At 37.3% G+C, this 18,523-nt stretch overlaps 1 protein-coding gene across 8 annotated transcripts in view; it reads right to left on the bottom strand.

The window, feature by feature from the left end:
- LCLAT1 (lysocardiolipin acyltransferase 1) overlaps nucleotides 1-18,523 on the bottom strand; it is a 198,860-nt gene that overhangs the window by 64,073 nt on the left and 116,264 nt on the right. For 4 of the 8 annotated variants that reach the window (XM_032652465.1, XM_032652463.1, XM_032652469.1 and 1 more), the window contains one exon: nucleotides 2,066-2,128. The exons of the other annotated variants lie outside the window; for them this stretch is intronic. In XM_032652465.1, the coding sequence (XP_032508356.1) occupies nucleotides 2,066-2,128 (63 nt within the window). The remainder of the gene's footprint in view (nucleotides 1-2,065; nucleotides 2,129-18,523) is intronic. 8 annotated transcript variants of the gene reach the window in all.

Here is an 18,523-nt window from a genome sequence, read left to right as displayed (position 1 = left end):
GTTTTAGAAAATGAATCCATCAAAGTCCACGAGTATTGAACCTTGCAAATTGGCCAACTACTGCTGAAAAAGACTGATTTAGATGAAATCAATATTTGTCAATACATATCAAGGGACTCCCTATCTGGGTTTTGAACGTTAAAAACGCGGTTTAAGGCACAGCTATTAAAGTTTGGGGTAGGTATTAGGGGATGGGGCTTAGATTTTATGGCTAACTCTGTAGATCACTAGGGGTGACAGGCACTAAGTAAATGGTCCCACACAAAAAAAACCTGCAATATAAAATTATGGCCATTTACAGCCATACACAGAAAAGGCAAGATTTTTTTAAGTCAAAACCATTTGTAAAAACACAAATAAGATATTTCTCCAATGATTATTTCTTAGGAAACAGCTTTGTAATCAGGATGAATCATACTTTTTTCCTACTATATGCCATCATACAGTTCTGCAAATACCTCACTCATGGATCAAAAGAGATGTAAAAAAAGACATAAGATGCAATTACTTTTACTGAGTCTTCCTTTAAATTGAACATAATTAGTACAGAAATCTCAAAATAAAAGACTATTTTGGGGTGACTATGGTGATGGAAAGCCAACAGGTCTTATTTTATCTGAGAACAAGTAGTAAACTGCTTAGGAAGATAACCAACTCTCAGAATACTAAGAAGGGAACAATTTACTCACCAGTCCCAGAATACTTACAGTCCTAAATACTACCTTCACAACTCCCACCATTTCTGACTCCTTTTACTTTTCACTTTGTTAGAAGTGAGACTTCACAACAACCAAGACTACCTCTCTAACTTTAGCTCTTACCACTTAAAAGGATGAACTTTGGGTTCCAGTCAGGGCAGTCTCCAACACTGGATCTCCAACCCCGACTGTACTCTCCCAGTATCTTTGGCAAATCAAATCCTGTTGTTCCTCAGGATCTAATTCAAGCCCTGGTTCCCTAAACTCTCCCCTTGCTCTGCCAGTTCACTTCCACCCTTCTCTTCTGCCTGGTATACAGTCTCCATGGTACTTGATCATACACTAACTTTCCAAATGTGAACACACGAAGATGTTCATCACAATTTTTTATTCTCATGCTGTCACCAGCATGCCTTAATCATATAGTATTAACTATAAAAAGAGGCTTTACCTAAGATTCAGATTATTTGCATTTACAAAAAAAAGGTATTTTCTTTAGAATATCTAAATACAAACACTTTTCATCATAATTTTAATGATAATGCGTATAGGACAAACTTTATGACATGCTTCCCATTGCCCAAATTCTGTTCATCTGTCAAGTCTAAACAAAAGTCAGTATTTCCCATCAAATCCTTCCTAATTTCAGTTCTCACCAATATCCATCCCTAAAGTATTAAACTATAAGCCTTCATTATGACTGATTTAGTAACATAAGAGGCAGCTACAGTCTACTTCAATTATTAAGGAAACTAATATTGGAACCAACATATTAATGATACTTTTACTGATCAGAAAGGTTATTAATAATTTCGTTAACAAAGATTAATTCGTAAACTATTTGGAAACTTTGCTTGGATTACTATTATGAACGTATTGTGGTTGTTAAAATTCTGTTCTGGATGAAAGCAAGTAAGTCCCCTGACCCAGAAAAGAATGTTCAAAGTAATTTCCATGTACTCACACCAACAGTGCAAAGTGCCTCTCCTGACTGGAAGCATATCAGGGCCAAGTGGCAGATCTTTTACAATAACAACTAACGGCAGTCTGCAAAAACAGGAATAGTTTGTTGTCCAGCTTTGAGGAGTGCTAGTTAACCGAACTCAGTCAGATCTCCTACCCAAGAGCAATGATAACCGTGCCCAGAAAAGACACTGACTAATACTTCCTTTTCTGCTATAAACTAGCTCATCACCATTGTAAATCACCAAGAGCTTAGTGCAATGAGTAAAATCTAGGAAGACTCCTTATGCCTTGACTTCTAAGAAGGTCACTGCTAAGGTTTATGTTTGACTGAAGCAGTTTTTCTTCGCTTGGATAAAAGTACGCCTTCCCCTCAAGCCCTATGCACACACATACTTTAATACCTGGCTTTGACACCGTGAGCCATGTTTTTCTTATTTTATCTTCTGCTAAAGGCCATTTCAAATCTATGAGGAAATGGGAAAGATGTAAATCATAAATAAACTATGAATACAGGATTTTAAAACTTTTGTACAGCAGTCTCAAAAGTTTTGTCAAAATTTCCACATGGAACCCCAAACTATTTTCAGACTACATTTACACAATGCAAGATTAAGCCAAAGAATGCACAGTTTGGGGAGGTAATATCTATCAAAGCAAACAGTTGTTAACCTACAGATAAGACAACTCTCAACACAAATTTCTCACATTTAACATCTAAAAATTATGTAGCACCCTCACAGTATCAAAGGCTTGTTGTTTAAGTCTACAAATAACCACACACTGTAGATTCTTTTAAAGTGTGTTCTATATAATAAATAACAAGGAATTACGGACAGCTGTTTACTTAACAGTACTCACGTATTTGTGAGGAGTATCTTAGTCACCACAAACAGGCATGTAACATGATCAACAGAGAACAACAAAGACAAGAAGAGCTCAAACAGGACACTTGCTGTTCAAAGATTTATGATGGCAACTTTTATTCATGTAAAGTATTAGAATGAAGACAATCCAACACATTGTAGATTCCTGTTTTTTACATTCAAATGAGACTATGCCTGGAAAAGGCACTTGATAAAACAAAGATTAAGAAATAAATGTACGTTAGTGGTTATATTTAATTTCTCTTTCAATTATTATTCCTTATGAAAAAGATGACTAAGTCACAATGAAAATTATTATGTATTAAGTTACTAATTATCACAAAATAAACACACTAAAATAGGCACGTTGTATGTACATGCATGCTCTGACAAGTCAGTATTCTTACAAGAAGGAGAATACCTGCAATTTGCTCCATGTGGTCAAATGCAGTACTCAGGTGCAGAGAGAATGAAAGCTATTGAGAACACATGCGCTTTCCTCTCCTACACAACTTTGTTATGAGAAAGCAAGTGAATTAGAAAGTTACTAACACACTTTCAACACCTTACATTTCATGTAGCATAGAAAGGCCAACTTAGGATAACTGCCCAGGACTTGTTCTGCTCAGTCCAGATTCTATGACAAAGTACATTTGGGCGCTCTTAGAAATCAAATGATAAATACAGGGATGCTTATATTATAAAATATATAATAGTAAATGTAAATATAATTATTTTATATAAAATATAATTATGCAAAATAAAATGGAAAAAAATTCTTTCATTTAGAAAGCTATTCAGATAATTTTCAACATTAATAAGCAAATAACTTCTACATTTAGTTTCATGTTCCTGTGGCACTGATTTCTGATCAGAGTCTATTTTTAAAAAGTGAGGGCGCATGAACTTGGTTTGCATGGGCACACACATAAGCACACACTCACGCACACCAGCAAGGTCAGTATTGTTTTAACAATACCTTTGCAATACTCAAAACAAGCCTCTATTTAAAAACAAAACCAAAACGAGAAAAGGTCCTAGCAACTGGAAAAAATATAGAAAAACTATTTTGAAAAAGAAAAAAATCTATAAAGCTAAAAGAGAAAGGGCATAACCTTTAAAAATATGGAAATGGGACACATGCTCAGAAAAAAGGAGAAACAAGTTAAAGCTGTAAGGCTTTTTGGACAAGCCCAGAAAAGAAAAATGATACATCCACAATGAAATTATATACTATATAAAACAAAAAGGCAGGCATAATTTCCTGTTCAGATGAATTTCTGGATTAAAGTGTCCACAGCAGTTAGATTCAGGCCAACATTCTCAGCTTTGGTGAGAATAAACTCTGATTTTCATATGAACAGGAAGCTGAAGTATAATATCGTTACATACGTTGTGCATATGCACTGAAACTCTTATTTTGCTTCAAAACAACATAAGGACATGAAGATTTAGTGCTTAGCTGCCACTCGGTGAGATAACACCATTATGGCAGAGCTGCCAGCATTCTCTGCTGTTGGTTCAGCTGTCTCACTAATGCTTTCAGAGGGAAAAACTGAAAGAAGCGTTTAATGTATGTAACAATATTCTTTACAGTCAGTATACAGCCTACAGAAAGTTATCACTCGAAGACAATTCCACAAATTTTACTTACAAAGCTTCTTCGACAATTCTAAATTTAAAAATAAACATATTTTGTAAGTGTCAACAGTTATCAGCATTTTTCAGTGTACTACTCTTACGAAAATAATATAAACATTGTAACAGAGTAGCAATACTTAGGCATTTTGAATGAGTAAAATACAACTTGTATATAATTTTCACTCATTTGTGAAAATGGTAATCTCACCAATTGGAGAATATGTATTTTGAGGATTTTTATTAATGGTGCCATAAGACATGAACTCATCACTGAGGCTCACCTTTCACACTAGTCGGCATTTATTACAGCTGGCCGGTGTTAGAGAAATAGTACATACCCCCAGAACGAGATTTTTCTCCTACTGAAGGCAAGTGGTACAGAGAAGCACAAGGCCGCGATGACTGTCTTCTCAGGACTATCTCAGAAGCTGAAACTCGCTGAGTAGGAATGCTAATAAACCGGGAAACGTTTAAGAACCACAATTCCATACTGATTTTTACATGATCAAATGCCAAGAGCTTGTTCATGTAAGTTGCAAATAATATGCTTCCGTATGTCCCTTCTAATAGTATAGATAATCTGGGGTGGGGGGCGGAATCAGCCTTACATGTATCCTACAGTGGATACTGAAGGCGGTAGGGGGCATTACTAATCACAAGTGCATGTGTGTGAGATGCTGAAAACAGCAGCTACAAAAATTTGTACAAATCTATACTGAGTACCTGTAATACTCATGACACTAGGACCTCAGCTATAAAAATCAACAAAACACAGTACCTACCCTAAAGGTGCTCAGAGTCCGAGTGAGAGATGGACCAAAAAAGAAAAAAAAAACCACTGATTACAGAAAATATGAAAAAAGTGATTGACAAACACATGGAGTATGACGAGAGTAAGAAGAAAGAACCCTAAGAACCTGGTCAGGAGATTGTCTGAAATGTAAAGGGCATTTGAACTGTCTTGAAGGACCAACAGGAGCTACCCAGATGACTGGGAACAGTTCAGGAAAAGGAATAGCATGAGAAAAGCATTTTCGACCTGGCTAGAACAGAGGACATGGAGTTACAGCCAGAAACAAGGTGAGAAAGGCCACACAGACAGGGACTGAGCTTTGGGCAGTGGTCTGTTGACCATGCGCAAGGCACCATTCTGTTAAGTACTGCAAACAAAAACACATGAATCTCAATTGTTTTCTGCAGGCCACACTGGCCACCCTCAGTTCAGAGGTAAAGTCACCTTTAGTTCCTGAGTAAAATCTCAGCAGGCTCAACTTCCCTAAGAGAAGCCTATACCCATTTCCACCTACGAGTAAAGCCCTTGGACCTGTACTTAGCTCGTGATACAAAGTATCTGCACTATAGATGCTTTATGAAGAGTAACCAAAATCTGTACAAACCAATTCTCATCCAAAGCTCAGTGAGTAAAATACCATTTGTGGAGAATGATTTGAAGGACATGCAGTCTCTCCATACCTTTAGAGTTAAGACAATGTTTTTTTTTTTTTTTTTTTTTTTTTTTTTTTTTTTTTTTTATGCGTTACGCGGGCCTCTCACTGTTGTGGCCTCTCCCGTTGCGGAGGACAGGCTCCGGACGCGCAGGCTCAGCGGCCATGGCTCACGGGCCCAGTCGCTCCGCGGCATGTGGGATCTTCCCAGACCGGGGCACGAACCCGTGTCCCCTGCATCGGCAGGCGGACTCTCAACCACTGCGCCACCAGGGAAGCCCCTAAGACAATGTTTTGAGCTCTTATGAGGCTGTTTTTACTGAACTACTTTTCTCCTTCTGCCATTAGCCCACGTGGGCAAGAGCTCTGAGGCTACGTGGAACAGTTAACATTAAAGATGCTGTGAGGCTGCTGGGCACGACAGTGCACAATGTCCTCTGTGAGGAACCAAAGATCTTTCTCTCAAGTCCTTCAGAAATGGTCATGCTTTTTCCAAGCATGTGGTTTGCTTTAATCTTATGGCCCTTGTCAATGATACCATTCAGTTCCCTTATATAGAAGATGCCAGAAAGCTCAGGACCAATTTATAGACCTATATTTTATAGGAATATAGAGCTTATTTATGTCTTATGTATACAATAACCTTGTAACATATAACCTGTCTATTAAATTCATCCCTTTACCTTTTTTTTTCTTATGTCGTGGTGCTGCTGTTATTGTACATACATATTTATGTTTGCCACTTTAAATCTTTATTGGAACATAGCAGGGTATAAAATTACAGCAATCAAGCAGCTGATTGGTTCAAAAAATTTAAAGAGCATCTTTTTTATGCCAGGTCTCTGCTGAAGGCTAGGATAAAAACTGTCAGTGGACCTGACTTGATGCTTATGGTCAGGAAACTGAGAGTTATGGACAAAATGGATAATTAAACAAGTGATAATACCATAGGAAAAACATTTATATAGGGCAAATATAGTAGGAAAAGCGTTCACATAGGGAACACAGAAGACGAAGATAGCTGGGAAGGCTTCCCAAATGAACTGTTATCCAAGCTGTGACCTCCAGGCTGAGTAGGAGAAGTTCTGCTATAGTGGGGAAGCCTCAGAGTACAGTACACTCTGGGCAAGGAAAGCAGTTCAGTATGTCTGGGACAAATGGTGTAACTAAGGAGACAGCAGACAGGCCAGAGAGGTAAGCAAGGACCAGGGCACAGAGGGCCTGGCAAATCATGTTAAAGAAGTATATTTAACCCTGGAGCACTGTGAAGCCCAGAAGGTTTTGCCGGGTGCCGACACAATCAGGTTTGCACGGTAACATTTACTGAGTGCCTGCTATTTTCCAGGCCCTGTGCTAAGTGCTTTCTGTGCCTGACTATACTGAACCCTCAGAAGAGTCCTATAAAATCATAGAAAGTAAGCACTATTATTACTCCTATTTTACAGGAGATGAAAATGAGGTTTAATGAGGGAAAGGAATCTAACCAGCCACACTCCTAGTCCTAGTGAAGCCAGGATTCTAACCCAGGTCTTTTGACTCCAGGGCCTGAGTGCCTAATTTAGTGTGCTGTCACATTCATTTAGAAGAAGGCTTGATTGATAATGATGGTAATGACTCTGTGGTGTGAGGAATATAGGAGGAAAAGCAATTTAGGGGGAATGACAAATTCAATTCTGAACATATTGAAGTGCCTGCAGAACCTCCAAGTGGCAAAAATCACATATATGGCTCTGAAGTAAGAAAGGGCTTTTGGACCAAGGGTTTAGAATTAGGAGTCATGAGCACATGGATGATCATTTGAGCCACCAGCCTGAATGACATGTCCCAGGGAGAATGTGTGGAGTGAGAGAACAAAGGAGCCTGGGAGAGTCTTATGAGGAACATAAAGAGGACTGAAGAACCTGCAAAAAAGTCTTGAGAAGTGGCCAGAGAAGTAGGAGAAAAAATGACAAGCCAAAGGGAGAGCATATTTCAGGAAGAATCCACAGTGCCAAATGTTGCTAAGAGGAAAATAAGTAAGAATGGAAAGGTATTCATTAGATTTAGAAATAAAATCTTTGTTCTTAATGGCTTAGGTGATATGGCTGTTGCTGTCCTTTTAGGAAGGTAAGAGGTAAAATATATTAAAATGGCTACTAATATAAGATCTGTGCCAAGTCCTATTAGAGAAGAAAAAGATATTCAGTCCAGATGTCTGCCAGCTGGGGGAAATGAGAATGGACTCTTAGAAGAAGATCATTAAAGGAAAAGCAGCATTTGGAGATTAAAGAAAAGAGCAAAGCCTTGCAGGTTTTAGCCTGGACAGATATAACCAGAGGCAAAATTCAGAAAGCATAAGACACAGTCAGGAATAGTCCATTAATTCAAATAGGTTGGGTCATACTGCATTAGTGGTAAGATTTAAAAAGCAGATTGGAACCGTGTTATAAAGTCTTCACCAAGGAATACGGAAGTAATGCACATATTTAAATGTCTTTTCTCCCTGGAAAATGCCTAATTATTCTTTAATTCTCAGCTCATGTGCCACCTCTTCAGTGTCACTTTAAGTAAAAAAAGACTAGCCTTTCTTTATGCGCTTAAGTTACTTTCTATTTGTATCTCTTATGATGATGCGTTTTAATATTTCCTAAACTTGATGATACTCAAGGGAATTGGGTGTGTCTTGGTACTGGCAATATCTCAGCAAGTCAAATAACATATGTGCCCGAGAAGCATTTTCTGAACAAATAAACATACACACAATTACATTAGAGTGGTACTTTATGAAGACTGACTGTTAGCTGTGTGCAGTATGGATTAGCAAAGAAGAAACAAGAGGCACTCCAGTGAGAAAGCAAGGAAGCGTGAAAAGGAGAAGTAATGGGATCCCATCGAATGGGGCCATTGCAGAAATAAAGGAAGTTTCTCTAAGAGATGCTTCCAAGGCAATATCATAGAATTTGGTGACCAAATGAAATGGGGCAGGGCATAAGACTAACAGTTTTTAAAAACTTTAAAAAATATACCCTGGACTCAGTAATTAGATCTGGAAATATATCCTAGGGAAATAATTAGAGATTTACACATACTTTCGCATTATTTATAAGAGCAGAAAGCTGGAAACCATTTTAATTTTTAATAATAGAGGCCTAATTAAATAAGCTGTGGCACCTCTATCTGATGAAGCACCAAGCATACATTAACGCATCATAAAAAATTATGTAAGGACGGTGAAAAATGCACATTATAGTAAGTTGGGAAAAAAATTTTTACAAAACAAAATAGAATTTGACCCAATTTTTAAAATAAAACATGGAAAAACACAAGACTCAAAAGGCACTGGATATTTGAGAAGTGCCTGACAAGACTATGGGTGCCATTTTCTTCTTTGTAATTAATTTTCCATTTTTTTTTTAAATAAAAACTTCTTTTTTTAATAGGAAGAGAGCTTAATATTGAGAAAATCAAGTCATCAGGCTAGTTTGAGAGTTGTTGGCAAAACGAAAGAAAAGATAGAACCACAATTTGAAAGGACAGATAGTTTGAGTTTTGTTTTAAGGATTAGAGAAATAAAGGAAGAACTGGTAAATATAGGAACCAGGAAAAAAAAAAAGAGAGATGCTTACAAAAAGGAAATCTTGATTTATTTTTCCATTTAAACAAAACACACAGTACAGCCAAGGATACCAGGGAGAGATCTAGGTAACAGAGAAAAAAACCCTACAAAGATGGCATTTTTGTAGCATCTGGAATAGAAAAACTGCTAACTTCTTACATAGCAGGAAGAACATGGGCTTTGGCATCAAAGAGACCTGAGTATATAGATCATGGTACCTCCACTCAGCAGCTGTGTGACCCTGGACAAGCTGTTAACTGAGCCAGTCTCCTCGGGTGTAGCACAGGGCAAACCACCACCTAGCACAGTTATGAGAACTAAGAGATCTGTAAGAAAGTAGCTAGTGGGGTAGCTATGAGCCCAGGAGCCACCACCAGACTTTGATTCAGCAGGTCTGAGCCTGGACCCGAGTATCTACGTTTTTAAAAGCTCCCTGGGTAATTCTACTGCATGGGCAGCAACATGTGAACAGTTCAGTGCCTGGCACAAGGCAGGTACTTGATAAACGTTAGATGGTTGTTTATCTGGACAGAATATAGGGCTTCTATCATTTTTTATTAAGGCTGTCATGACTTTCTTCACTGAATATAATGGCAAGATCTGTCCCAAGTGAGCTGTTTGCTTGAGTGACTTGATCAAGAAATGGAAAAAATAAAAACATGACTCTTTGGGGGTAGGAATTAAGTTCTTCAACAATAATGGCATCACACAACCTTCTTAAATATTGTCTGTTACTTTACAGCCAGGTCTTCAGCTCAGTCAGACTGGTTTTGCCTTAGCTGACCAAACACTGTGCCCTTTCTTGTACTCTTCCTTTCCTGTTCTCAGCCGTCCTTATTTGTCCTGCCTATCCAAATTACATATAGTCTCTAAGGTCCAAGGGAAATTCAGCTTTTTTTTTTTACATCTTTATTGGAGTATAATTGCTTTACAATGGTGTGTTAGTTTCTCCTTTATAACAAAGTGAATCAGTTATACATATAGATATGGTCCCATCTCTCTTCCCTCTTGCATCTCCCTCCCTCCCAACCTCCCTAGCCCAGCCCTCCAGGCAGTCACAAAGCACCGAGCTGACATCCCTGTGTTATGCGGCTGCTACCCACTAGCTATCTACCTTACATTTGGTAGTGTATATATGTCCATGCCTCTCTCTCGCTTTGTCACAGCTTACCCTTCCCCCTAGCCATATCCTCAAGTCGATTCTCTAGTAGGTCTGTATCTCTTATTCCTGTCTTACCCTTAGGTTCTTCATGACATTTTTTTCCCTTAAATTCCATATATATGTGTTAGCATATGGTATTTGTTTTTCTCTTTCTGACTTACTTCACTCTGTATGACAGACTCTAGGTCTATCCACCTCATTACAAATAGCTCAATTTCCTTTCTTCTTATGGCTGAGTAATATTCCATTGTATATACGTGCCACATCTTCTTTATCCGTTCATCTGATGATGGACACTTAGGTTGTTTCCATCTTCGGGCTATTGTAAATAGAGCTACAATGAACATTTTGGTACATGACTCTTTTTGAATTATGGTTTTCTCAGGGTATATGCCCAGTAGCGGGATTGCTGGGTCATATGGTAGTTCTATTTGTAGTTTTTTAAGGAACCTCCATACTGATCTCCGTAATGGCTGTACCAATTCACATTCCCACCAGCAGTGCAAGAGTGTTCCCTTTTCTCCACACCCTCTCCAGCATTTATTGTTTCTAGATTTTTTGATGATGGCCATTCTGACTGGTGTGAGATGATATCTCATTGTAGTTTTGATTTGCATTTCTCTAATGATTAATGATGTTGACCATTCTTTCATGTGTTTGTTGGCATTCTGTATAGCTTCTTTGGAGAAATGTCTATTTAGGTCTTCTGCCCATTTTTGGATTGGGTTGTTTTTTTGTTATTGAGCTGCATGAGCTGCTTGTAAATTTTGGAGACTAATCCTTTGTCAGTTGCTTCATTTGCAAATATTTTCTCCCATTCTGAGGGTTGTCTTTTGGTCTTGTTTATGGTTTCCTTTGCTGTGCAAAAGCTTTGAAGTTTCATTAGGTCCCATTTGTTTATTTTTGGTTTTATTTCCATTTCTCTAGGAGGTGGGTCAGAAAGGATCTTGCTGTGATGTATGTCATAGAGTGTTCTGCCTATGTTTTCCTCTAAGAGTTTGATAGTTTCTGGCCTTACATTTAGGTCTTTAATCCATTTTGAGCTTATTTTTGTGTATGATGTGAGGGAGCGATCTAATCTCATACTTTTACATGTACCTGTCCAGTTTTCCCAGCACCACTTATTGAAGAGGCTGTCCTTTCTCCACTGTACATTCCTGCCTCCTATATCAAAGACAAGGTGACCATATGTCTGTGGGTTTACCTCTGGGCTTTCTATCCTGTTCCATTGATCTATCTTTCTGTTTTTGTGCCAGTACCATACTGTCTTTATTACTGTAGCTTTGTAGTATAGTCTGAAGTCAGGGAGCCTGGTTCCCCGAGCTCCGTTTTTCGTTCTCAAGATTGCTTTGGCTAGTCGGGGTCTTTTGTGTTTCCATACAAATTGTGAAATATTTTGTTCTAGTTCTGTGAAAAATGCCAGTGGTAGTCTGATAGGGATTGCATTGAATCTGTAGATTGCTTTGGGTAGTACAGTCATTTTCACAATGTTGATTCTTCCAACCCAAGAACATGGTATAATTTCTCCATCTATTTGTATCATCTTTGTTTCATCAGTGTCTTATCATTTTCTGCATACAGATCTTTTGTCTCCTTAGGTAGCTTTATTCCTAGATATTTTATTCTTTTTGTTGGAATGGTAAATGGGAGTGTTTTCTTGATTTCACTTTCAGATTTTTCATCATTAGTGTACAGGAATGCCAGAGATTTCTGTGCATTAGTTTTGTGACCTGCTACTTTACCAAATTCATTGATTAGCTCTAGTAGTTTTCTGGTAGCATCTTTAGAGTTCTCTCTATACAGTATCATGTCATCTGCAAACAGTGACAGCTTTACTTCTTCTTTCCTGATTTGGATTCCTTTTATTTCCTTTTCTTCTCTGCTGTGGCTAAAACTTCCAAAACTATGTTGAATAAGAGTGGTGAGAGTGGGCAACCTTGTCTTGTTCCTGATCTTAGTGCAAATGCTTTCAGTTTTTCACCATTGAGGACGATGTTGGCTGTGGGTTTGCCATATATGGCCTTTATTATGTTGAGGAAAGTTCCCTCTATGCCTACTTTCTGCAGGGTTTTTATCATAAATGGGTGTTGAATTTTGTCGAAAGCTTTCTCTGCATCTATTGAGATGATCATAGGGTTTTTCTCCTTCAATTTGTTAATATGATGTATCACATTGATCGATTTGCATATATTGAAGAATTCTTGCATTCCTGGAATAAACCCCACTTGATCATGGTGTGTGATCCTTTTAATGTGCTGTTGGATTCTGTTTGCTAGTATTTTGTTGAGGATTTTTGCATCTGTGTTCATCAGTGATATTGGCCTGTAGTTTTCTTTCTTTGTGACATCCTTGTCTGGTTTTGGTATCAAGGTGATGGTGGCCTCAGAGAATGAGTTTGGGAGTGTTCCTCCCTCTGCTATATTTTGGAAGAGTTTGAGAAGGATAGGTGTTAGCTTTTCTCTAAATGTTTGATAGAATTCGCCTGTGAAGCCATCTGGTCCTGGGCTTTTGTTTGTTGGAAGATTTTAAATCACAGTTTCAATTTCAGTGCTTGTCACTGGTCTCTTCATATTTTCTATTTCTTCCTGGTTCAGTCCTGGCAGGTTGTGCATTTCTAAGAATTTGTCCATTTCTTCCAGGTTGTCCATTTTATTGGCATAGAGTTGCTTGTAGTAATCTCTTATGATCTTTTGTATTTCTGCAGTGTCAGTTGTTACTTCTCCTTTTTCACTTCTAATTCTATTGAGTCTTCTCCCTTTTTTTAGTGATGAGTCTGGCTAATGGTTTATCAATTTTGTTTATCTTATCAAAGAACCAGCTTTTAGTTTTACTGATCTTTGCATCGTTTCCTTCATTTCTTTTTCATTTATTTCTGATCTGATTTTAATGATTTCTTTCCTTCTCCTAACTTTGGGGTTTTCTTGTTCTTCTTTCTCTAATTGCTTTAGGTGCAAGGTTAGGTTGTTTATTCGAGATGTTTCGTGTTTCTTAAGGTAGGATTGTATTGCTATAAACTTCCCTCTTAGAACTGGTTTTGCTGCATCCCATAGGTTTTGGGTCGTCATGTCTCCATTCTCATTTGTTTCTAGGTATTTTCTCATTTCCTCTTTGATTTCTTCAGTGATCACTTCATTGTTAAGTAGTGTATTGTTTAGCCTCCATGTGTTTGTATTTTTTACAGATCGTTTCCTGTAATTGATATCTAGTCTCATAGCGTTGTGGTCGGAAAAGATACTTGATACAATTTCAATATTCTTAAATTTACCAAGGCTTGATTTGTGACCCAAGGCATGATCTATCCTGGAGAATGTTGCATGAGCACTTGAGAAAAATGTGTATTCTGTTGTTTTTGGATGGAATGTCCTATAAATATCAATTAAGTCCATCTTGTTTAATGTATCATTTAAAGCTTGTGTTTCCTTATTTATTTTCATTTTGGATGATCTGTCTATTGGTGAAAGTGGGGTGTTAAAGTGCCCTACTATGAATGTGTTACTGTTGATTTCCCCTTTTATGGATGTTAGTATTTGCCTTATGTATTGAGGTGCTCCTATGTTGGGTGCAAAAATATTTACAATCATTATATCTTCTTCTTGGATCGATCCCTTGATCATTATGTAGTGTCCTTCTTTGTCTCTTGTAATAGTCTTTATTTTAAAGTCTATTTTGTCTGATATGAGAATTGCTACTCCAGCTTTCTTTTGATTTCCATTTGCATGGAGTATCTTTTTCCATCCCCTTACTTTCAGTCTGTATGTGTCTCTAGGTTTGAAGTGGGTCTCTTGTAAACAGCATATATATGGGTCTTGTTTTTGTATCCATTCAGCCAATCTGTGTCTTTTGGTGGGAGCATTTAGTCCATTTACATTTAAGGTAATTATTGATATGTATGTTCCTATTCCCATTTTCTTATTTGTTTTGGGTTCATTGTTGTAGGTCTTTTCCTTCTCTTGTGTTTGTTGCCTAGAGACGTTCCTTTAGCATTTGTTGTAAAGCTGGTTTCGTGGTGCTGAACTCTCTCAGCTTTTGCTTGTCTGTATAGGTTTCAATTTCTCCATCAAATCTGAATGAGATCCTTGCTGGGTAGAGTAATCTTGGTTGTAGGTTTTTCTCCTTCATCACTTTAAATATGTCCTGCCAGTCCCTTCTGGCTTGCAGAGTTTCTGCTGAAAGATCAGCTGTTAACCTTATTGCGGATTCCCTTGTGTGTTATTTTTCCCTTGCTGCTTTTAATATGTTTTCTTTGTATTTAATTTTTGACAGTTTGATTAATATGTGTCTTGGCCTATTTCTCCTTGGATTTATCCTGTATGGGCCCCTCTGTGCTTCCTGGACTTGATTAACTATTTCCTTTCCCATATTAGGGAAGTTTTCAATTATAATCTCTTCAAATATTTTCTCAGTCCGTTTCTTTTCCTCTTCTTCTTCTGGAACCCCTATAATTCGAATGTTGGTGCCTTTAATGTTATCCCAGAGGTCTCTGAGACTGTGCTCAGTTCTTTTCATTGTTTTTTCTTTATTCTCTGCAGTAGTTATTTCCACTATTTTATCTTCCAGGTCACTTATCCGTTCTTCTGCCTCAGTTATTCTGCTATTGATCCCATCTAGAGCATTTTTTATTTCATTTATTGTGTTGTTCATCATTGCTTGTTTCATCTTTAGTTCTTCCAGGTCCTTGCTAAATGTTTCTTGCATTTTGTCCATTCTATTTCCAAGATGTTGGATCATCTTTACTATCGTTATTCTGAATTCTTTTTCAGGTAGACTGCCGATTTCCTCTTCATTTGTTAGGTCTGGTGGGTTTTTATCTTGCTCCTTCATCTGCAGTGTGTTTTTCTGTCTTCTCATTTTGCTTATCTTACTGTGTTTGGGGTCTCCTTTTTGCAGGCTGCAGGTTTGTAGTTCCCATTGTTTTTGGTGTCTGTCCCCAGTGGCTACAGTTGGTTCAGTGGGCTGTGTAGGCTTCCTGGTGGAGGGGACTAGTGCCTGTGTTCTGGTGGATGAGGCTGGATCTTGTCTTTCTGGTGGGCAGGTCCACGTCTGGTGGTGTGTTTTGGGGTGTCTGTGGACTTATTATGATTTTTCAGCTTCTTGAAGAAGCCTTACCTGAGTATTTCAACACTACATGATCTCTCTTTACTGAACACACCTGTGATTGTGTAATGTAATTAAGCATAATATTTTACACTGTGTACCACAAAACTTGGCATGTAATTATACTGTCATATTATTTTTTAGATATTTCCATGAGTACTGTTCTTATCTATCCAGGAAGATGATAAACTTCTTGAAGGCAAGGTCATATTCCATGGAGTGTTTGACCCCTCACTCCCAACTACTTTAACCTAATTTCAAGTTATCTCAAATGTGCACACTTGTGCCACCTAATGGTGAAGGTAATTATTGTATGGTTACAATTCAGTAACTGGCTTATAAAGCATATAACAGAACCAAATAATGGTTGGACCAAATCATTACTTGTTTAAAATCAGAGAAGAATAAAGCTACTACTGTTAAAAATAATACAGCAGCAGAGATGATAATGACTATAACTAAATTTGGGGGCATTAAGTTAAAATTTTTAAATTGTGTGATAAATTTCTTAAAGCTCTATAACTAAAAATCAAAACCAAAACACTTTCTCATGTAAAACCTTCTTTTCTCTAAGTTAGCAACTTCCTTTTGGGTTTGGGTTAATCTTAGTACTGAAAAAGGTTATATAATCACATATTGAAATGTCCTGTGATTAGAGGTACATATGAAATAAATCTTCCGTGACAGATACTGATCAGTGTGATATACATTGCTCTGGGAAGATGGTAAGGACACTGTGCTTATCTTTTCAGACAAAAGAAAATATTAACCTCAACTAATACTGATTTAATCTCCATTATGGGCAGGACAATCCATATCCTTAAGAAGGTTATGATCTAGTAAATGTATAAGAGCAAGTACAAAAATGATGGAAATCAAGGTACTCAGGGAAAACTTTTTACCATTATTATTACAGAACAACACATCTGTATAATGTTATATAATGGGTGTTATATTTCAGGTTAAGTGTGTGTTTTCTAAATGTTCTTAATCTCGGTGAAATAAATTCTAAAGAGACGCTCAGAAACTACTTTCTTTGTTTTGCATTTTCTCTTATTCAGTGCTTCCCGCTAGGACTTCTTATCCTTAACTTCTTGATGTCTTGAATTTCTCATCTGCCTGAACTTGTGCTATTAATATCAGAAATAGTGAACTCAGTTACAGGCATGAATGAGCAGTAAAGATGTTACCTAATGATAACTGGGTTTTTTGAATTTAATTTTTATTTTATATTAGAGTTTAGTTGATTTACAATGTTGTGTTAGCTTCAAGTGTAGAGCAAAGTGATTCAGTTATACATATATCCATTCTTTGGATATACATATCCAATGGATACGTATATCCATTCTTTTGCAGGTTCTTTCCCGTATAGGTTGTTACACATTATTGAGTACAGTTCCCTGTGCTATATAGTAGGTCCTTGTTAATTATCTATTTTATATATAGTAGTGTGTATGTGTTAATCCCGACCTCCTAATTTATCCCTCCCCACCCCACCTTTCCCCTTTGGTAACCATAAGTTGGCTTTTGAAGTCTGTGAGTCTTCTTCTGTTTTGTAAATAAGTTAATTTGTATCAATTAAGTCCATCTGGTCTAATGTATCACTTAAGGCCCATTTTCTTACTGATTTTGTCTGATCTGTCCCTCGATGTAAGTGGGGTGTTAAAGTCCCCCACTATTATTGTGTTACTGTTGATTTCTCCTTTTATGGCTGTTAGTATTTGCCTTACATACCGAAGTACTCCTATGTTGGGTGCATATATACTTATAATTGTTATATCTTCTTCTCGGATTGATCCCTTGTTCATTATGTAGTGTCCTTCCTTGTCTCGTATAACAGTCCTTATTTTATAGTCTATTTATCTGATATGAGTATTGCTACTCCAGCTTTCATTTGATTTCCATTTGCATGGAATACCTTTTTCCATCCCCTCACTTTCAATCTGTATGTGTCCCTAGAGCTAAAGCGGGTCTCTTGTGGACAGCATATATATGGGTCTTGTTTTTGTATCCATTCAGCCAGACTATGTCTTTTGGTTGGAGGATTTAATCCATTTACATTTAAGGTAATTATCAATATGTATGTTCTTAATGCCATCTTATTAATTGTTCTGGATTTGTTTTCTTTTTTTGGGGGGTGGTTTTTCTTCCCTTCCTCTTTTGTTTTCTGCTTTTGTGATTTGATGACTTTCTTTAGTGTTGTTTGTCTTTGGGTGCTTTTTCTTTCTTCTGTGTGTATCTATTATAGATTTTTGGTTTGCAGCTCCCATGAGGTTTTGATATAGCAGTCTCTCTCTCTCTCTCTCTCTCTCTCTCTCTCTCTCTCTATATATATATATATATATATATATATATATACACACACACACACATATATGTATATATACACACACACATATATGTGTATATATATATATACACACACATGATTATTTTAAGCTACTGGCCTCTTAATTTCAAATGCATTTCCAACATCCTGCACTTATACTCTCCTCTTCTCACAGTTGCTGGTTTTGATATCATATTTGTGTGTGGATGATTTCCTACCTTTACTATGTTTGCCTTTACCGGTGAGCTTTCTCATTTGTAATTTTGTTTGTAGTTGTGGCCTTTTCTTTTCCAGCTAGAGAGATTCCTTTAGCATTTGCTGCAAAGGTGGTCTGGTGGTGCTGAATTCGCTTAGCTTTTGCTTGTCTGTAAAGCTTTTGACTTCTCTGTCAAATCAGAATGACAGCCTTGCTGAGTAGCGTATTCTTGGTTGTAGGTTCTTCCCTTTCATCACTTAAAATATTGTATATCATACCACTCCCTTCTGGCCTGCAGAGTTTCTGCTAAAAAAATCAGTTGATAACCTTATAGCAGTTCCCTTGTATTTATTTATTGCTTTTCTCTTGTTGCTTTTAATATTTTTTCTTTGTCTTTAATTTTTGTCAGTTTGATTACTATGAGTCTTGGCATGTTCCTCCTTGGGTTTATCCTGTATGCGCTCTCTGTGCTTCCTGGACTCGGGTGACTGTTTCCTTTCCCATGTTAGGGAAGTTTTCAGCTGTTATCTCTTC

The sequence above is a fragment of the Phocoena sinus genome, chromosome 13, assembly GCF_008692025.1.
Source record: "Phocoena sinus isolate mPhoSin1 chromosome 13, mPhoSin1.pri, whole genome shotgun sequence".
NCBI classification, from domain to species: Eukaryota; Metazoa; Chordata; class Mammalia; order Artiodactyla; family Phocoenidae; genus Phocoena; species Phocoena sinus.
Note: the sequence above shows the minus strand (reverse complement) of the source record. Positions and strands in the feature narration are given on the sequence as shown.